The 19,664-nt window shown below is 32.9% G+C and overlaps 3 protein-coding genes across 3 annotated transcripts; all 3 read left to right on the forward strand.

The window, feature by feature from the left end:
* LOC104731577 (putative E3 ubiquitin-protein ligase XBAT34) lies at positions 1,832-3,537 on the forward strand. The gene is made up of 2 exons (XM_010450998.2): positions 1,832-2,068; positions 2,752-3,537. The coding sequence occupies exons 1-2, from the start codon at positions 1,961-1,963 to the stop codon at positions 2,986-2,988; spliced, it is 345 nt and encodes a 114-aa protein (XP_010449300.1). The 5' UTR covers positions 1,832-1,960; the 3' UTR covers positions 2,989-3,537.
* Positions 4,419-6,501, forward strand: LOC104731578 (chitotriosidase-1-like). The gene is made up of 3 exons (XM_010450999.1): positions 4,419-5,147; positions 5,413-5,814; positions 6,347-6,501. Exons 1-3 carry the CDS (start codon positions 4,445-4,447, stop codon positions 6,358-6,360), a joined length of 1,119 nt encoding a protein of 372 aa, XP_010449301.1. The 5' UTR covers positions 4,419-4,444; the 3' UTR covers positions 6,361-6,501.
* Positions 16,917-18,698, forward strand: LOC104731579 (chitotriosidase-1-like). The gene is made up of 3 exons (XM_010451000.2): positions 16,917-17,637; positions 17,745-18,152; positions 18,235-18,698. Exons 1-3 carry the CDS (start codon positions 16,968-16,970, stop codon positions 18,285-18,287), a joined length of 1,131 nt encoding a protein of 376 aa, XP_010449302.1. The 5' UTR covers positions 16,917-16,967; the 3' UTR covers positions 18,288-18,698.

The following is a 19,664-nucleotide window of genomic DNA, read 5'->3' on the forward strand; positions in this document are numbered from 1 at the left end:
TTTTTTATTTACTCATGATCTGGCCTGGTTGACTTTCGCTTCTGAAAGCGTCCTTCCTTCTCAATGCCCGGGCATCCATCCAATGCATTCTTTTCGATCTTGTACTCAGGGTACACTGAACACAAATCCAATATTATTTCTAAGCAAGACCAATAAATCCTTTTCTCAAATCGTTCTATTTCATCTGGTAGTCTCTAGGGGTAAGTAGTACATGAATATGAGAATATCTATATATCTAGTTTTTTCTATTTTTTCTTTCTCGTGGGAATCGTATTTGTTTTGGCAGATATGCTCTTCAAAATCTCTAAAGTTGAAAAAGGGAATATAAATGCCAACATTGCATTCCAATTCCAAGTCCCAGTGTGGCTGATCATCCTCTCGGACCAGCTACTAATCATTCAAACCTGCTCCCATTTCGAGTCAAGAGATAGATAAATAGACACGTCCCTTTGCACTGATCGGGGGCGAACATCTGGGCAAGGGAAAGCGCAGTGCGCTTGGTCCTTTCGAACGAGAATTCAAATCTTTCTTGTATACGTTATTAGTCCGATCCTTTGCAGGAACTACCCGTAATAACAAACTTGCAAAATGGATTTTCGGTTTATGGGGGGTAGTATGGGATCCGTAGTAGGCGAAAAAATTACATGCTTTCATAAAACGTGCAGCTATGAACTAAGCAAAGTCGATGGTTTGTCGTCGCTGCCTTTTGCTTATAAAGGACAACTAGAAATATGAAACTCTGGAAATTGTTGGACTGATGAAACCAGATGGATCAAGTCAGATTTCAAAACACTTCGCTTAAATGTTATAACCGCATTAGGACAAAATCACAAGCTATAAAATATTGAGAAATATCCTAAATAGCACTAAAACAACTTTTATAGAAAATTATAGCACACTCCACAAATTTTAAAATATTACTAATTGACAAATTTACAATATTTTAAATTAATTTTGGAATTTGTTGTTTTATGTTTGGATTTTCTAATTTACATTTAATTTATAGTTTTTAGGGAATATGGTTTAGTGTCCAAAATTTAAGGTTTAATTTTGAAACATGATACTAATTTTAAAACTTTAGAAATGATGTGCTAAATTGATACAAAACATATTTTTGTACTATTTGTAAGAATTACCCATATATATATATATATTGTAGTGTGTTTAAGTTGCTCTATGATCTCCAGTTGCTTTGAGTTCGTCATCTTCAAGGCTCCCACAGTCTGCGACGCCTATCTATATGACTATATGTATTGTTTCTCCATTAATTATTTCTCAGCCAAAGTCCTAGTCATCAAGTACAATGGCTAGCATGACCAAATTCTACCCCAACAACCAGCTTCTCCAACATAACCAAATATTGATCAAGTAGAGGATTCAAAAAGCAGTTCTTGAAACTTGAGAGCTAGTCATCATGTGTATAATAGCAGTTTCGCGATATAGGTTGAGGAACAAGGCATCATTGCGATGTCATGTCATTAATGTAGATCCAAGTCATCCAAAATAGTTACACATTTTTATCGTAGCAAATATATTCAAAGTATTAATTGGTTTTGTTTGATCATTGATTTTTCTTAGGTAGGAAGCAAAACTAGATTTATTGTTCTAGTTGTTGGATTCTTGTTTGAGTTTATTATCGTTGTGTCATTAATTGCAAGGCATTTTATTGAGTCAACTCCCAAGTCTTAACTTTTCGGTTTTTTTATTAACCGAGTCAACTCTTAACTTTCTCGGACACTTCATTGTTCTTCTTCAACAAGTACCCAAGGCAAATAGTGTTTTTGTCTTATTAAAGCAATTGTATAATTCCTGGCTACTGCTCCGTGTTTTCGTAACCTTTTTCCTTTTCATTTCCCTATCAACACAAACTGAAGGAATGAACCTTCTCAATTTCTATTTATAGACTTGATTTTTACTCTTTTTCTAAGTTCATTTCATTCTGATATATTCCAGTAAAAAAATGGTGCAACAACAGTCAGAGTCCAAGGATGAGCTTCTGTTTCAGCAAGTGAGTTACAATGACGTCGAAGCTATCAAATTGCTTCGTCGTGAAGGTGCAGGATTCGAGGTATTTCTTCTTCCTCTACTCCATCGTTTTTGTGTGTAAATTTAAGTTATTGATAACCTCATAACCAAATCGTTTTTGACATTTAATAACCCACAACATAGGACGTTGGCTTTACCAAAGATGTCTTTATTTTAGGAGTATGTAAATATTAAGACTGAAATATTTCATGAAAAATCCCCCTGATAAATTGAATTGATGATAGTATACAATTATTTGCAAACGTGTATATTTTTTATTTATAATACGATGACTTTTTCCATAATATTAAATTGAAGTGAGAGTAGTAACGTTAAGTTTAATAATTATAATGCTTTCATTATTAAATTGCAATCGTTTTTTAGTAAGGATAAAAAAAAAAATTCAACTCAAATTAAGACTACATGGTATTGCATTTTACATCTTTCCATCGAACAGTTGCTATTATAAAAGAAAATAGTTACATCTACGTGTACTTAAATTAAACCAATTCGATAACTTGTACATGCAAACTCCAACTAGTTTAGTGGTTTTAGAGACGATATTACTTATTGATATAAATCTTGGGGACTAGATATCAAGCCATTGAAGATGGAAACTTTAAGATAATCAAGGGATCCCGATCAAATGTCTCCGTCCACCGTTAAAGCTTTTTACTGGTTCTCGCCTCTTAACATTGACGTACTCATGCATCATCTATGATTCAGGATGTAGCGTACATTGTTCCAATTCCGGAAGAAGACTCTACAGGAACAACGAGCATGGTAGAAGATACAACCGGCAACATGGCCTTTGCGGTTCAGACCAGACTGAGAAACTTATGCCTAATTCGTGAGGACAGAGATAAGATGCTATGTGCAAGTTGTGGACGCACTGGTCATTTGGCTGAGAACTGTTCATATGTCCGATCAAGAGGACAAGCGCAGGATAAAACCAAAGGTTAGGATTACAAAAATAAAATAAGAAGGCATTCGATGGTTGTTTTATGATAGTGGTATTTTTAGGGTCAACAAATTTATCTTGTTGATTCTATAAGATACTAACTGTTTAGAAAATACTGCCATTTGCATTGGATCGACCCTCACTGCACCCCGTCCTTTGCTTATCTTCCATCCCTTGGTTAACTTCCGTGGTAGTGAGACCTTCCGCAGAACAAGCTCTCTCAATCTTGGGGTCGTGGAGTTTCTCTTGATTTTTTTTCTCTTCGTAAGGTCGTGCTCGGACTGAAGAACATGCTCGTGGAACCTGCTCTGGTACCACGGGTGTCTGCCTCAGTCAATGTCATGGTCAGTGACAATGATTGTGTTGGGCTCAGCGGACTTAGTGACACCAATGACTACTATATATTTCATCTAATATATATATTTTTTTTTTGGGAAATACGCTTGTTTATCATGTGTTTATCTTAAGTTCACACTAAAACAGACAATACATCTAGAACAAGAAAAGGTTGACAAAAAAAGAAGATTAAAGTTAAAAATGTCTTATAAATGACAGAGCTAGTATTATCACTATTATGTAGACCACGACTGTCTGACTCATCCTTGTAGGACATACTCGCCCAACATTGTCATTGGAATTTTCAACCAATGGCACATTCGGTGAACACTTTGAATTTTGTGTTGCTACCGAAGTCGGTGGCCAAAATCGTGACCATGGAAAAGTCAGTGGTAATTACTGGCCATTTGCTATTAAACTTCAAACTGATCATGGTCAAATATGTATATCTTAGCTTGAAAACCCCATCAAAACTAGTAATTAATTATACTAGGAGATAAAACTGTATAATATTAATAAAATATACCCTCTAAATTCTTAGATCAATACTTGGTTGACAAAATGTTTTTGGCCATGGACTAGTTTAAATATAGACAAATTGTTTCCTATTATGTTCCATAGTTCTCTGAATAGTCAAGTGATCAAAGTTACTAACTTGAACAATGATTTTTTTTTTTTTAAATAGCATATCGATCTTTCATAATTTTAAACGATTAGATTAATTTAGGCGCATGTTCATTTTCTCTCGTGAGTCCACCTACAAGAAACGTGAAAAACTTCACGAGTTTGAGCTCTATTGAAATTGGAATATTCATCTATAATCTCTTATATCTTTACTTAACATATTCATCTACAATTGGTTATAGATCATTAATTTTCATTTACATATTTGATCATTGCAATGGCCAATGGAACTTTTATTTCGATAAAATTCAACAAAATTTAAAGGGGACAGACAGTCTTCGGTCACATTCCATAAGTCGCTTTCAAAGAAGACGTAGAATTTAAAGAGTTAGGGAGAGAAAAATCGCCAAAGGAACGGTTCTTTAACAACACTAAGTCACTAAATCACTATAAATAGACAACGAAACCATCCTCAGTTTCATCACAATAACTCAAACAATGTCGTCAACAAAACTCATCATCTACTACATCACTTTCTTCTTATCTCTCCTCCTCCGATCCTCCTCGGCCCAAAACATCGTAAAAGCTACCTATTGGTTCCCCGGGAGTGAATTTCCTGTCGCTGACATTGACTCTTCTCTTTTCACTCACCTTTTTTGCGCTTTCGCTGATCTCAATCCTCAAACCAATGAAGTCACTATCTCCTCCACGAACCAACCAAAATTCTCCACCTTTACACAAACCGTCCGGCGAAAAAACCCTTCCGTGAAAACTCTTTTGTCTATCGGTGGTGGTGGAAATGAGAGTATATCAGCCGCGTTTGCTTCCATGGCAAGTAACCCTAACTCTCGGAAAACGTTCATTGATTCTTCGATTACGCTGGCAAGATCGAATGGGTTCAATGGTCTCGATCTAGATTGGGAATACCCGAAGACTGAAACGGAGATGAACAATTTCGGGACGCTACTTCAAGAGTTGCGATCCGCGGCTACGGCAGAGGCCAGTAGCAGCGGTAACCCGCCTTTGTTATTGACAGCTGCGGTTTTCTACTCGTCGGATCACTATTCAGCAATATACCCGGTTCAAGTCGTTGCCAACAGTTTGGATTGGGTTAATCTTATGGCTTACGATTTTTTTTATAGATCGGATTCATCAAATATAACTGGTCCACCGGCCGCTTTGTATGGCCCTTCAAATACAGGTACTACTCTAATCGAGCTAAAGCAAAGACAGTCACATTAGTCTTTATTTTCATTAAATAATTAAGAATACTTATATACAAAGGGTGACTATAAATTTAGTGAGTGGAATTGTTATATAGTTAGGTTTTTGCTATGTTACATAAACTTTCATTTTGGTTTAGTGAGATTCTCTTCGGTTTTATTATCAATATACTGAATAAAAAAATCAAATTTAGTTAAGATTTTATATAGTTTAGTTACAAAAACCGGTTAATTGTCTAATAGGTCCAAGCGGAGACGCGGGAGTAAGGGCGTGGACTCAAGCTGGACTTCCCGCGAAGAAAGCAGTGTTGGGGTTTCCATTTTACGGCTACGCGTGGAGTCTCTCAAACGCCAACGCTAACAGCTACTACGCTGCAACCACTGGACCAGCGATACTACCGGGAATGCCAGAGGCCGGTGCGATAACTTACGGTCAGATAAAGAAGTTTATTATGGATAACGGGGTAACACCAGTTAATAACTCGACGGTTGTCGGAGATTACTGTTACGCTGGTACTACTTGGATTGGTTATGACGATAGTCAGAGCATTGTGACGAAAGTTAGATACGCTAAGGAAAAAGGTTTGCTTGGTTACTTCTCGTGGCATGTTGGAGCTGACGATAATTCAGAACTAGCTCGAGCAGGTTCGTTTTTCCTCATTTTTTTCTGTATTTGCATTGCATCACAACAATATAGAGAAGATGATATATTTTTAAAATGCTATACGTTTTGTTCCTAAACATTAAACCAAATGGGTTCAAACATGTTTTGGATAATTTTACCTCTCTAACTACACATGTTGTTATTTATAACGTGATAAATCATTTATGGTTATTATTCTTTTGATAGATTGTTTTCTAGCTCATGTGGAAATATATAAAATATACTCTAATTGCAAATGTCATTTATATTAATTTTAGATTCATTATTATTATTTAACGTGTTAAATACTTATATATATATATATATATATATATATATATATTAATTTAAGAGAATACTTATAAAATAATGCACTGAAATTTTATCTAAATATGAGCTGCATCTTTTGATTGATGAGAATTTGTTATATAGATTTATATAGATTTATTTACACAACTGCTATACATTATTATTTTTTATATGAATCCAAATCAGTAATATTTATGTGTTTTTGTGGAATTTTGGGTTTCACAGCGTCACAGGCATGAGATGTGTCGGCAACCACCAGAATTATAAGGATATTGCAAGTAAAGAAGTAATGGCCTTTTATTATACAAAATAAAAAGCTTGCTTAAAAAAGTTGTTTACGAATATGGCCCTACTCTATGTAAAACTTGAGTTCATATTTATTTTTATTTGCCCCAAAAAAAAAAAATGTTCATATTTATTTTTATGTCATCGATCGACAACAAAGGCACCGACTACAAAATACATTTGTCCAACTAATTGCAACGCGTGGAACTAATTTTTTTTTTTAATACACATAACTTCTTTATTAATAAAAGAATCATAGCTATTAGTGTACAGTGTAACTGAGATACAGCCAGGAATATACGAATATATAGTAATTAAAGTTTGAATTGAAACAGCAGCTCGTTGATTCTTGGCAAGTTGATCTGCGGGCTGGTATGTGTTCCCCGGTGTCCAAGTATATTCAATGGTTTCAAAGTTCTCTTCCCATCGCTTGATCTCATAAATCCAATTGAGATCGTCATATCTCATATTGCATCCTTGTAAAATATGCACCAATTATTGATTATCTCCTTCAAAAATCACTTTTGTAAAATATGCAGCCATAAGTGCTTCATAGCACCAACATGGATTAGCATGACCCCTGCGTGGAAGTAAATTATTAGTATTTTACAAACACGTTTGAATTACAACGTACAAATATGTATTAATTCAATTTTAACCCAATTGTAAAAACTAAACTCACGTATTAACTTATGATCTTGATCTATACGAAATGAGATATTATTTATATGAATCCAATTTTTGAGCATAAATGGCTCCACACGCATAGCTTAATAAAGTTCCCATATGTTGAGTCATGTGTGCATTTTTTTTTTGTTGAGTCAAGCATAGACTGTTGCAACTATATGAATTACTTGGCATCCAGAAGGAATACGTTGTAGACTCTCCTAGGCAGTAAAATGATGCACACTTGGGAACAAACACAATAAGACTTTCCTAGGCAGTAAACTTTGTTCGTTAAATTGGTTGAAAAAATCAGAGCAACAATAAACACAAATATACAAAGACTAGTTAGGTGCTTCACAATTATTATCTTTCCTTCATATTTTTTTTTTTGTGTGACCAAGACCGTTATTTTGTAATTGCGTTGTCTGTTCAAGTAAATTTGTAAAAAATAAAGAGTATGGTGTATGTCACTAACTTCCAAAATAAGGAGTATATATTTTGTTTCCAAGAATCTCATTTCTTCTAACATACATCAGTTCTGCAGTAAGTAGAAAACTTAGTGCCTTTATTGGCACCGATGAAACACATAAACATAGTTTTTAATCATACAAATAAGGCTCTAGATCAGTACAAATAAGTAAAAAGGCTTCTTGAAAGTTGGAACTTCCCTTCTGACCTAACATATTAGAATTAGTCCCGAGCTGTGAGTTGGAGCAAGACCATTACGTTTGATTTTATCAAAATTTGTAAGTACTACCTTTTGAATCTAAATACAGTGTTGCTAGTACAACGATGTGAAGAGACGTGGCAGGTTAGCAAACTATGGTACTTTAGTCAATAACGAAACTGATACAAGATACAATCACAAAATAGTGAAAACTATGCGAATAGTGAAGTCCAATATGTTGAGTCCTAAGCCTAGTCTTTTGCTGATGCTCATAATGAAACTGCATTTGTTTATTTTTAGTGTCTTTTTTTTTTTTTTTTTTCCATCAAGTCGAGAGAAAATGAACCAAAAACATGTTCAAAAGCTTTGATAAATTTGGAAACCTACAGCTGCGGAAAGTGTTTTTACGCTAGGATGAACTACTATAAATATTTGTGTTGTTGTTTTCTCGTTAATGGTTTATAAATTATTGGATTAGATCCAAATCCAAACAAAATCCAAGAAAGAAACATAAGGGTTAAGGAATGGAATGACTATCGATTAATCTGTGTTTCCGTGAGATACAGTTCATATTATAATAATAATAGTAACTATGATAACCGCGCAGCGACATTTCATGATCTGGCCATGATCCGGCGGTGATCGGATATTATTGCTATGTCGGGAAGACGGGAACACGTTACACGTGGATTGTTTACGATGATAATCAGTGAACTGTGTTCAAAGTGACATACGCTAAGCAAAAATCTGCTTGGTTATTGCGGTCTCTCTCGTGCAGGTTCGTTATTAATGTAACTTATAATCAATAAACTATATATATATTTTTTACCATACGGTTCAATTTGAATGACAACAACTGGAAATTTTACTATGCTGCAAATTTTGGTGATATTGTATATCTTATTCTTTTACTTTGAATATCAATAACGATTAGAATCTTTGGGTTGATCAGAATCTACAATACAATACATTCTTGAATTAAGAACGTTAAACTTTGGCGTCAAACTTTTTTATTTTTTTGGTATGTAACATCAAATTTCTAGTGTTGAATCTTAGATTCTTAGATAGTCCATAGTGTTCCAAAAGATGGCAGACATAACTCATATATACACAGGGCACATGCAGTTAGATCGAGATAGCTAGGGTTAGATACAAGTAGTTTCTAGTTTTTAAAATTTTCATTTTCTTGTTTACTTTGATTTCACGTAAACAAGAATAATAATTAAGCAGACAGAAAATGAAACAAATAAACAGAAATGAATAAGTGATGTTAAGCTACTTGGATACAACATATGATGTCACACCATACCTGAAGACTTTTAAAACTTAAGCATAAACACGTAATACAATATATTTATATATATATATCTTATATAATATGAGAAGGTTTTTCTCAACTTTTGCTAAGAAGATGACACTTGGCTTAATATATTTCTGACACCTGTATTTTTTTTTTTTGGACCTAATTAACTATATTTTGGACATAATTAACTACAGGCCCATAAAACCAAAAAAAAAAAAAAACCATCAACATTTCATTCCTCCCTTTTTTGATCAGAAACATATGCAGCCTCCAAAAATCTAGAACCACCTTATATCAGTGTGTGGTTGGTTTCATCTCGGAACTAAACCAACAATTTATTAAATTTATAGGTTTGAATTCTTGGATTTAATTTCTGTGTTTGAATCTTATATAATTTTCATGGACACAAGCGGAATCAAATTTAATTAAGATGGTGGGATGATATTGTTTAAGTAAATTAGTTTTGTTTATATAAAATTAAATTTTTGAGCTTACTTTCTGGAAAATTACGTAAGATTGTGAGATGTTTTTAATCTAATTCTATAATTATTATGTTCGATTCACACTTATTATTTCAAACGTCATGGTATTTTTGAATTACATAAAATTTATTAGTTTTCATATTAGGAATTTCAGAATAAATTATGAACATAATCAGTTATGTTTTGATTTGAAATAATATCATCATTTTATGCATTGCCTTATATCTACCCACAATTTTCCTCAATTTTCATTTTTGTTTATATTACTTCTCATTTTTAACTTATTATTTTGAAACACTTGCCAATTTATGATCATTAATATTTTATTGCAATCTCTTCTCTCTCTTAAAGGCTCAAACATTCTATAAAGTTTGGTTTTTTAAAAACAACCTATTACCATACAAACACATCCTCTTTCATACTATTGTGAAAACAAAAACATTTACTTTCTATTCTATCCTCGATTCAATCTCCAACAAACAACAAAACACCGATAACAATAGTATTGTTGTTCGGATCATCCGTTTTTGGGAAGTTCCTAACTTCAAAAGAAATATTATCTACTAAGTCTTGAATATTTTTTTCCAAAAATGTAAATGATTTTTATTATTGTTCATCTTTTGATGATTTATGCAATCATTTTAAAATATTTATAAAAGAAAATAAATAATTGTATGTGTATTTGATTTTAAAAGAATTTTAATATATAGTAATGATGGACGTCACATTCTTAGAGTAAGAGTTGAAAGAAACCTTACTATATTATATAATCTAATAATAAAGTAAACTTTTCTTTTGACAAGCTCCAAAAGATTGTCATTTGATGCTCTCTTCTTTCACAAGTGTCATTTTGTTTCTTAAAATTTTTAGTATAACAAATTTATTCAATTGAATTTACATAACAAAATTTTCTCTTAACAAATAGTTTGATGATTAAATAGTTTAAGGACATAAGATTATAATATATATATTTAGTTGTATAGGATAATCTCGAGTAATAATTTGCTGTTTTATTTCCACACTTTAATCTAAATAATTCACATGATCTTGATATTACATTATTTCATTCCATTTTTAAAATAAACTAAAGTATATTTAATACATAATTTCTAAATAACTAAATGAGAATTGAATATATTTTTTGTGATAAAGAGATAACTGTATATATGTCTGTTTAAAGACATGAGAAGTGAATATATATTTAAATTCATGATTTGATTAGCTAAGATGTCCTTTCATAGATCTATATTAATAATTTATAACTCTTGGATATATATTTAAAACAATAGACAATTTTAGTTATTAATTCACAATAATGTATTTTTATAAACCTGACACATTTTTTATTAACTTTTTTATTCCATCTCATCAATCCCATATTTTGTACTCTCATTTTTGTAACTTTCATAATATTTATAGTAATGCAATGACTGATTAATAACAACATTTAGAAATATTACATATCTAAGAAAATATATTAATATGTAATGATTGCATATCTATAACTCTCACATAGTTATAATAATAAATATTCCAGTTTTAACTTAGTTGTCTTTTAGATTTTCATGAAAATATTTGGTGAATATTCCAGTTTTATCCCTCCTGTTTTAAAGTTTCGACCAATAAAATATTTTATGAAGGGTAAAACAAACAATTTAATAGTTCGTTTTTAAATTTGTGTGAGAAAACATTAAACGACAAGTAAAAGACCAGAGGAAGTATAAACTACATTTATCTAATAGATAGAAATTGATATAAAAAATTTTTCCATATGCTCTTAGCTACAATTTTTCTTATAAATAGAAAGAAAAACATTTTACTAACCCTCATATCTCAAATCTCACACAATATTTTTATTTAATCAATATTGTCGTAACTAACAATCTCTAAAATCACAAAAATATTTTAAAATAATGTAAACTAAATCCGTGCGTAGCACGGAGTGACTACTAGTATATATATATTATAATCAATGTAGCCGGTTTGGTACATAATCTAGTCACGGTAAATGTTATAGATATGTAGACGATGACGAAAAATAATAATTAAGATATTATCATTTTTATGGACTATAATCAAGTCTTTTGTTATCATTCTTTTATTTTTTCCGCCTCCATAGATGTTGTTATTAGAGCATATTCTAAACAACTACAATAAACATAATCACACAGGTTCATCATGTATTTGACATATTCAATGATAGATATATTATTTAATAGCTTCTTCTTCTTTTTTTTTTTTCAGCAAAAGATTAGCTCAGATGAAACAATGCGAAGGGAAATTGTTTACATACAAAACCTTATGCGGAGATGTGCGCGCATAGCGTGCCAGAAGATCCGCTTTTATATGTGCGTCATATTTTAGCCAATGGTGTGATCAAGATTACATACTCTATGTAACCCATCTGAGAAGTAATTCATCATTGTTGCTATGGCTTTGCTTTAATTCTCTAAGAATCATGGTATTAGTATCCCGTTTGGCTTTGTTGTTTGAACCATCTTACTGGAAGTCTATGGCTTATGGATCCCGACTCCAAGATGTATGTTATGTGTTTACGGCTCTGGTCTGTCCAAGAACCTTTCTCACCCTACGACATCTCCAGCAATTATCCGTAAGATGTTGAGGCCTCTAATACTTGCTCAAAATTTTGTCAAGCTACTTCTCCATCCGACAAGAAGCTCAGCTCTGACACCTTCTTTAACGCCAACTCGTCTTATGACAGTGGCTATCTCCTCATCCATTGACTTGTTCATGGAAGAGCGGATCGACAATCTTGATCTCACATATACCAAGCTCTTCCAAGAATTTGGCTCAAAGCTCTCAAGAACCTATTGTCGATTGATCTTACCTTTGCTTTATCTTCTTTTTATTTTGGCATTGGGGAATGCCCTTTTATGAACCTTACAATGCTTGTCTGAACCTTAACTCTTTTTGAGTAATGAAATGCAAGTGTTTTGACAAAAAAAAAAGATAAGGAAAAAGAAGAAAACTCCTCCATGTCCATCTTTATATCATCAAGATACGTCGAGAACGCCGGCCAGTCGTGTGGCGAAGACACCATCTTCACCAAATCAGCGCAATCTGAGTAGAACGCCACATCACGGTAGTCATGTCCGATCATGCAACGCATCGCCCAAATGAAAGCTTCCACTTCAGCATGTAAGGGGGAAAGACTTCGCCGAAAGTTAGTTGCTCCCCTGCTTGGCTTCAGATCCTTAGAATGGGTACAAAACCATCCGGCTCCTGCGAAACGATCTCCTGACTTCCAAGAGCCATCAACGAAACAACGATAGCCTGAGAAGAACATGGGAAGGGAAGTGTTTGGCCCCCGTAAACGAGAGTCCGCAACTGTTGTCTGGACAGTTGGAACCACATCTTCACCCTCCTCCTGAGCCTTGATCCAGGACAAAGCCTCACCTATTGTAATAACTTTTGTTTACATATTTCAATTAACTTGACTTTACATGTCTAATACTCTAATAGTAAGTTTAATTTTCAAAGTTTTTTTAATAGCAAATATATCAATAATATATATATATATAATTTTTAAAATCTAAATTTTTCTGTATCTGATATAATTAAATTGTTCAACTAAAGAATCAAACTAAACTGGATATACATGCAAACTTATAAAGTTGTGATGCTTCTTAAGTTAAGCTTTATTTTTGTTTTATTTTTAATAGGTTTCTCTTGTTCAAAAATTTTCGCCGATTTAAAACGATAAATACATACCTTTTCTGTTATTAATTGAGTAATATAGTCCATCTTTTTTGGGTGCCTAGATGTCTGTTTTTTAAAATTCGAATTACTACATATGCAAAAAAATGTTTTAGATTTTAAAAATTTTAGTATTAAAATCGTTTTCCCAAAAAAAAACATATATTAAAATCTATTTATTGTATTTGGTTATTTAGATAGTACGGAATCAATTGTAAATGTTATTTGGATACATTATAAATATTTCTCTATTCCATATTTATCCTTAATGAGCTTTAATTCTGCTTTGTTTTATAAAACAATGAAACTTTATGTAATAACTTACAATACTCAATGTTTTGTATAAAATGTATTTCATAAATGTTAATATAGATACAATAGGATCATATAGTATAAAAATTAGAAAAAAATAATTTTTCTATTGAGTATTGACACAGTTAAGATAATAAAATAAATTTTAGTTTTCCTTTCTTAATTTTAGAGATACTTGTCATACCCTAATTAGCGCATTTATAAACATTCCCAATAAGATAATATATAGTAATGATTATGTCCAATTAATATATGTAAAAAAAAAAATCTACTCTCCAATCTAATCACTATTATTGAAATGCATGTGAAGTTGTTAACCAATTTACCAATATATTGTTAGACAAATAGAAAAATCCTAAGCTGAAAGTCTAATACCACACTAATCGGGTGTGTATGTGTAAAATCATGTATTCATGACAGCCATAGTATGCATACATAATTAAAGTTACCGTGGAGTCGTCCCCTTTTTTTGAAAGGCCAGCAAAGACGTTACTACCATAAATTAGGTTTTATACGTTACAAGAAATGTTTTACATTAAAAAGAAAAAAAACGTTACCAAAAGTGTTAATATCATTAAGGGAATGTTGGCGATTTAGTATGTTTTAGAAACTTAATTAGAAAAATAATACGTGTACTATTCACAATTGGAAAGAAAGACCGTGTGAGAGAGAGCTCGACAGAGATAGCAAATTTGGTGGGTCAGGATGTTCTGGGTAACTTTTACTAATTAACCCTGCTCCAATTGTTTTGCCGAGGAAAAAGTTTTTTTTTTTATTATGAGGAGGAGAGAAAAGTAGTTTTTTTCTTCTTTTTTTTTACGCTCAGATTTTTTTTTTGTTTGTTCTTTTTCTATTTTTTTTGTATTCTCCTTCCATCTAAAAACTAAAATATTAGTCAATAATTTTTTTTTTTAAAACCAAATTCCAGATATAAAAAAAAACTATGTTTTTTTCTCCATTATTTGATATGCATTTTCTCTATTATTTGAAATACTAATAAACCTTAATGTTAAATACATTCCAGCAATATTTGTGGATGGTTCACACTTTCCAGCAATATTTGTGTACGGTTAACCCCATCCAGTATATTAGATAGATTCAACCGTCCAATAATATTTGTGTACGGTTTAAATATCCAACATGTTGGATAGATTCACAAGTTTCAGCAATATTTGTGTACGGTTTAAACCATCCAACATATTGAATAGATTCACACCTTCCAACAATATTTGTGTACGGTTTAAACCATCCAGTATGTTGACTAGATTCACACCTTCTAGCAATATTTGTGTACGGTTTAAACCATCCAGCATATTGAATAGATTCACACCTTCCAACAATATTTGTGTACGGTTTAAACCATCCAATATATTAGATAGATTCACACTTTCCAGCAATATTTGTGTACGGTTTAACCCATNTAAAACCAAATTCCAGATATAAAAAAAAACTATGTTTTTTTCTCCATTATTTGATATGCATTTTCTCTATTATTTGAAATACTAATAAACCTTAATGTTAAATACATTCCAGCAATATTTGTGGATGGTTCACACTTTCCAGCAATATTTGTGTACGGTTTAACCCATCCAGTATATTAGATAGATTCAACCGTCCAATAATATTTGTGTACGGTTTAAATATCCAACATGTTGGATAGATTCACAAGTTTCAGCAATATTTGTGTACGGTTTAAACCATCCAACATGTTGAATAGATTCACACCTTCCAACAATATTTGTGTACGGTTTAAACCATCCAACATATTAGATAGATTCACACTTTCCAGCAATATTTGTGTACGGTTTAACCCATCCAGTATATTAGATAGATTCAACCGTCCAACAATATTTGTGTACGGTTTAAATATCCAGCATGTTGGATAGATTCACAAGTTTCAGCAATATTTGTGTACGGTTTAAACCATCCAGTATGTTGAATAGATTCACACATTCCAGCAATATTTGTGTACGGTTTAAACCATCCAGTATGTTGAATAGATTCACACCTTCCAGCAATATTTGTGTACGGTTTAAACCATCCAGCATGTTGAATAGATTCACACATTCCAACAATATTTGTGTACGGTTTAAACCATCCAACATATTAGATAGATTCACACTTTCCAGCAATATTTGTGTACGGTTTAACCCATCCAGTATATTAGATAGATTCAACCGTCCAACAATATTTGTGTACGGTTTAAATATCCAGCATGTTGGATAGATTCACAAGTTTCAGCAATATTTGTGTACGGTTTAAACCATCCAGTATGTTGAATAGATTCACACATTCCAGCAATATTTGAAACGAAAAATATATTAATAAATATTTGAATAATTAGGTTATATTATTTTCAATGTAAATAGGTTTTATAATATTAAAATTACTACCAATCAATGAAAGTTATAGTAGCCAGTGGTTAAAGCTAAACGACTTAGTATATTAATCTGGGTTTGAATTATGCTAGATTCATATTAAATTTTTTGTTTAAATTAAAGGGATAAAATTGTAATTACAGGCTTCTTCTTCTCCAACAAAACCCTAATGTCGTCGCCGATTCCTGTATTTTTTTTTTAAACAGTTTTTCCTTTAAACTTAACCAAAATTTATAGATCTATCATTAACTTAGAAATTTAACCAAAATTCGATGTTTAACGTGGTTTGTCTTTAGATATCATTCATTTTTAAGGAGGAATGAAAGAAAAAAGATTGAATTATTTAAGAAAAAATTAGGAGATGAAGTTAGTTTGGTGGGGAAGGTGATGGACTAAGAGATAGAAGAAGAACAGAGTTTGCTATTTGGGATTTAAATGAGGAATCTTTAATCTTTCTCAATTGAACTTTTGTGATCCACCATTTGGGCAATTGTGTAATTATGAACGAATCAGAGAAATCATGACCTTTGGCTTGTGTCTCGTAGAAGACAATGGAAAAAAGGGTAATGGAAAGAAAATTTATTATTTTATGGAAATTATTAATAAAATACTCAATGGCATTAAATCGTAAATAAGCTATATTGGTGAGGGGTTGTAAGTCAAAGAAATAGTAGAGCACAGTGATTTATGTGGGTTTTCCTAATTATAAATAGTAAATGTACTACTTTTCAAATTATGTTTCGAAAACGTACTAAAATGCATAATATCCCTATCATTAAACAAGAATACATCAATTAAGATATGAATGAGCTTCGTAATTAGTGTCACAACATTTAACAAAGACTTTTTGTTTTCCAAGTCAATTAATTCAATAATTGAATTTGTCTGAATTCTTTTGACTATTTCAAATATGTCTTCCCAAAATCACTATAAAGAGAGAAGAGAAGCACCCTCTTAGTTTGTATAGCACTACTACAAAGCACTACAAACAAAGAAACACAGAAAAATCATTTTATCAAAAGACTTTGAGACCACGATGAATTCTAATGAGATTTCCTCCTCCGTGGTAAAAGCTTCGTACTGGTTCCCAGATGGAGAGAACCAGGAACAGGATCCCAGAACTTCGGCCCAAACTATTCCCTCAGATCTCTTCACTCACCTTTTCTGCGCCTTCGCCGATCTCGACGCTACCACCCACGAAGTTTTTGTCTCCGGAGCGCATGAGTTCATATTTTCCACCTTCACTGAAACCGTCAAGAATCGAAATAAATACGTGCAGACCCTCTTGTCGATCGGCGGAATAAGTGCAAACAATTCTGCGTTTGCGTCCATGGCAAGTAAACAAGAGTCTCGGAAATTGTTCATTGATTCTTGGATTTCGATCGCTAGAGCAAAGGGATTCCATGGTCTCGATCTAGCCTGGGAGTACCCAAGCAATAAGCATGAGATGAAAGACTTTGGGCACCTAGTTAGAGATTTGCGATCAGCGGTTGATGCCGAGAGCATACTCACCTGCAAACCGACTTTGCTGTTGACGGCTGCCGTTTACTACTCATCGGTTTACAAGAAGTATACATACCCAGTTAAAGTGATGGAAAAAAGCTTGGATTGGGTTAATATCATAGCCTATGATTTTTACGAGCCGCTGTCGTACTCCCTATTTACCGCTCCAACCGCCGGTCTCCACGTTTCTTCTAACAACGAAGGTATAATGAAGCGTTGTATATATTTCCCAACCATTCAAATAATTAGTTTTCTATTTTTTTTTTTTTTTTGGCATAACTGGAATAGAATTTGGTAATTTGGTTGATAGGTCCTACTCCAAGCGGCGATTCTGGTTTGAAACAGTGGATTAAGGATGGACTTTCGGAGAACAAAGCAGTCTTGGGATTCACATACGTTGGATGGGGTTGGACTCTCGAAAACGAAAATGATACCGGTTATCATGCGCCCGCCGCCGGAGTAGCCAAACATGAGGGCGTATCTGAGGACGGTTCTATAAACTATGCTCAGATAATTAAGTTTATAGGGGATGAGGAAGCAACATACGCTTATGACTCCAAGGTTGTCGGACATTATTGCTTCGCCGAAAAGACTTGGATTGGGTACGAAGATAAGCAGAGCGTGGTGACGAAAGTGAAATACGCTGAGCAGAATGGTCTGCTTGGTTACTTTGCCTGGAACGTTGGAGCTGACGATAACAGTCTTCTATCCACCGCAGGTTCGTCTCCCTCTAGTTAATTTCTTATCGGATAAATTAACCAGTACCGACTCTCTTATATATGTATTTTAAAATATTTCAGCATCCAAAGCATGGGGTATTATCGGAGGAGTTTCCACAACGAAATGTGAATAAAGAAAGAAATAAATAATAAGAGGTGAAACTCGCCGCGTTAGTATTCCACTCTTGTTACTCGTTTTTTTTTGGTTTGTTCTCAATATTTTCTATTCTGGTTCAAATTTCTGAATCTCTTCATGAACTTTATCTCCCTTAAAAGTATTGTCGGAACACAATCTGAGCTACATAGGACGACGGTGGTGTTTGGTGACTACCCTTCCACTTTTCCCTCTGATTGTTTTATATTTGCCGCAACCGCCTATCTTTTCCAGATCCGGATTTGCTCAGACCCCTTTAGAAGAATCTTCACACTAGGTCTAGGTATGTTGCATCTTTAGATGCTCTTATCTTTGAGTTTTAAGCTCCAAAATTGTAGTACTACCAAGCTTTGTAACATATTTGATATGAATGAGAAACAACTTTTTGTTACACGATTTGGGGACACCGAGGCTTCAGCAAAAAAAAAAAGGATAATCTGCAAAGCATATATGGGAGAGTTTTGATCCTCCACGAGATAGACTAATGGGTTTCCACTTTCTTATCCTAAATGGTTTATCAATCTGATGACACAAACTTTCCATATAAAGCAAAAATAGGTAAAGAGGCAATGGATCCTCCTGTCAGCGATTTCTTAATGGTTTAAAAGATTTAGTCCTCTCTCCATTCCACAAAACTGTCATTGAAGAACTTGTGATACATTGCATAATCCACCTTATCCACGTGTCTGGAAGCTTGACTGCTTGAAGAATATCTTCAACGAAGTCCCATCTTATACAACTATATGCTTTTTCCATAAAGTTTCAAAAACATCCACCCTTTTCTGCCATTTTTTTGCGTCTCATTGAATGAACCATTTCTTACACCACCACAATATTGTCAACACTCAATCATTATGGAATGAAGCTAGATTATATCGGTCCAATTAGCTTAGGCATCACCTTCTTCAACCTCATAACCATAGTTTCCGTATTATTTGTTTTGAACAAAGACTTACAAAGACTTATCAGCCTGAACTACAACAAAAAATTTCTTCTAAATACTCCAAAAAAAAAAAAGATTGAGCAAAGTACTCTCAATATTTGTCTACTTAAGAAAAAGTCAATAAAAAAAATAAAAAGTCCAATTATTAGTTTACTAAAATATCTTCAGTACAATAAAATAAGAGAGCAGTTTTGCAGCTGTTTAGACAACGATAAACAATTCAAGATGAGTTGAGGCAAATTAGATTTTTATGCTAAAAGGAAGCTACCGTCAAACTGTTAAATATAATAACAATTCTTACGAAATTGTTACTTGATGTATTCTGTATCATTTACGAAACTGTGCAAGACTTATAAATAATTATGTCGAATTTTTGTTTTTCTCGTTTTTATTAATAATTAGGTTCGGACATGC

The sequence above is a fragment of the Camelina sativa genome, chromosome 12, assembly GCF_000633955.1.
Source record: "Camelina sativa cultivar DH55 chromosome 12, Cs, whole genome shotgun sequence".
NCBI lineage: Eukaryota > Viridiplantae > Streptophyta > Magnoliopsida > Brassicales > Brassicaceae > Camelina > Camelina sativa.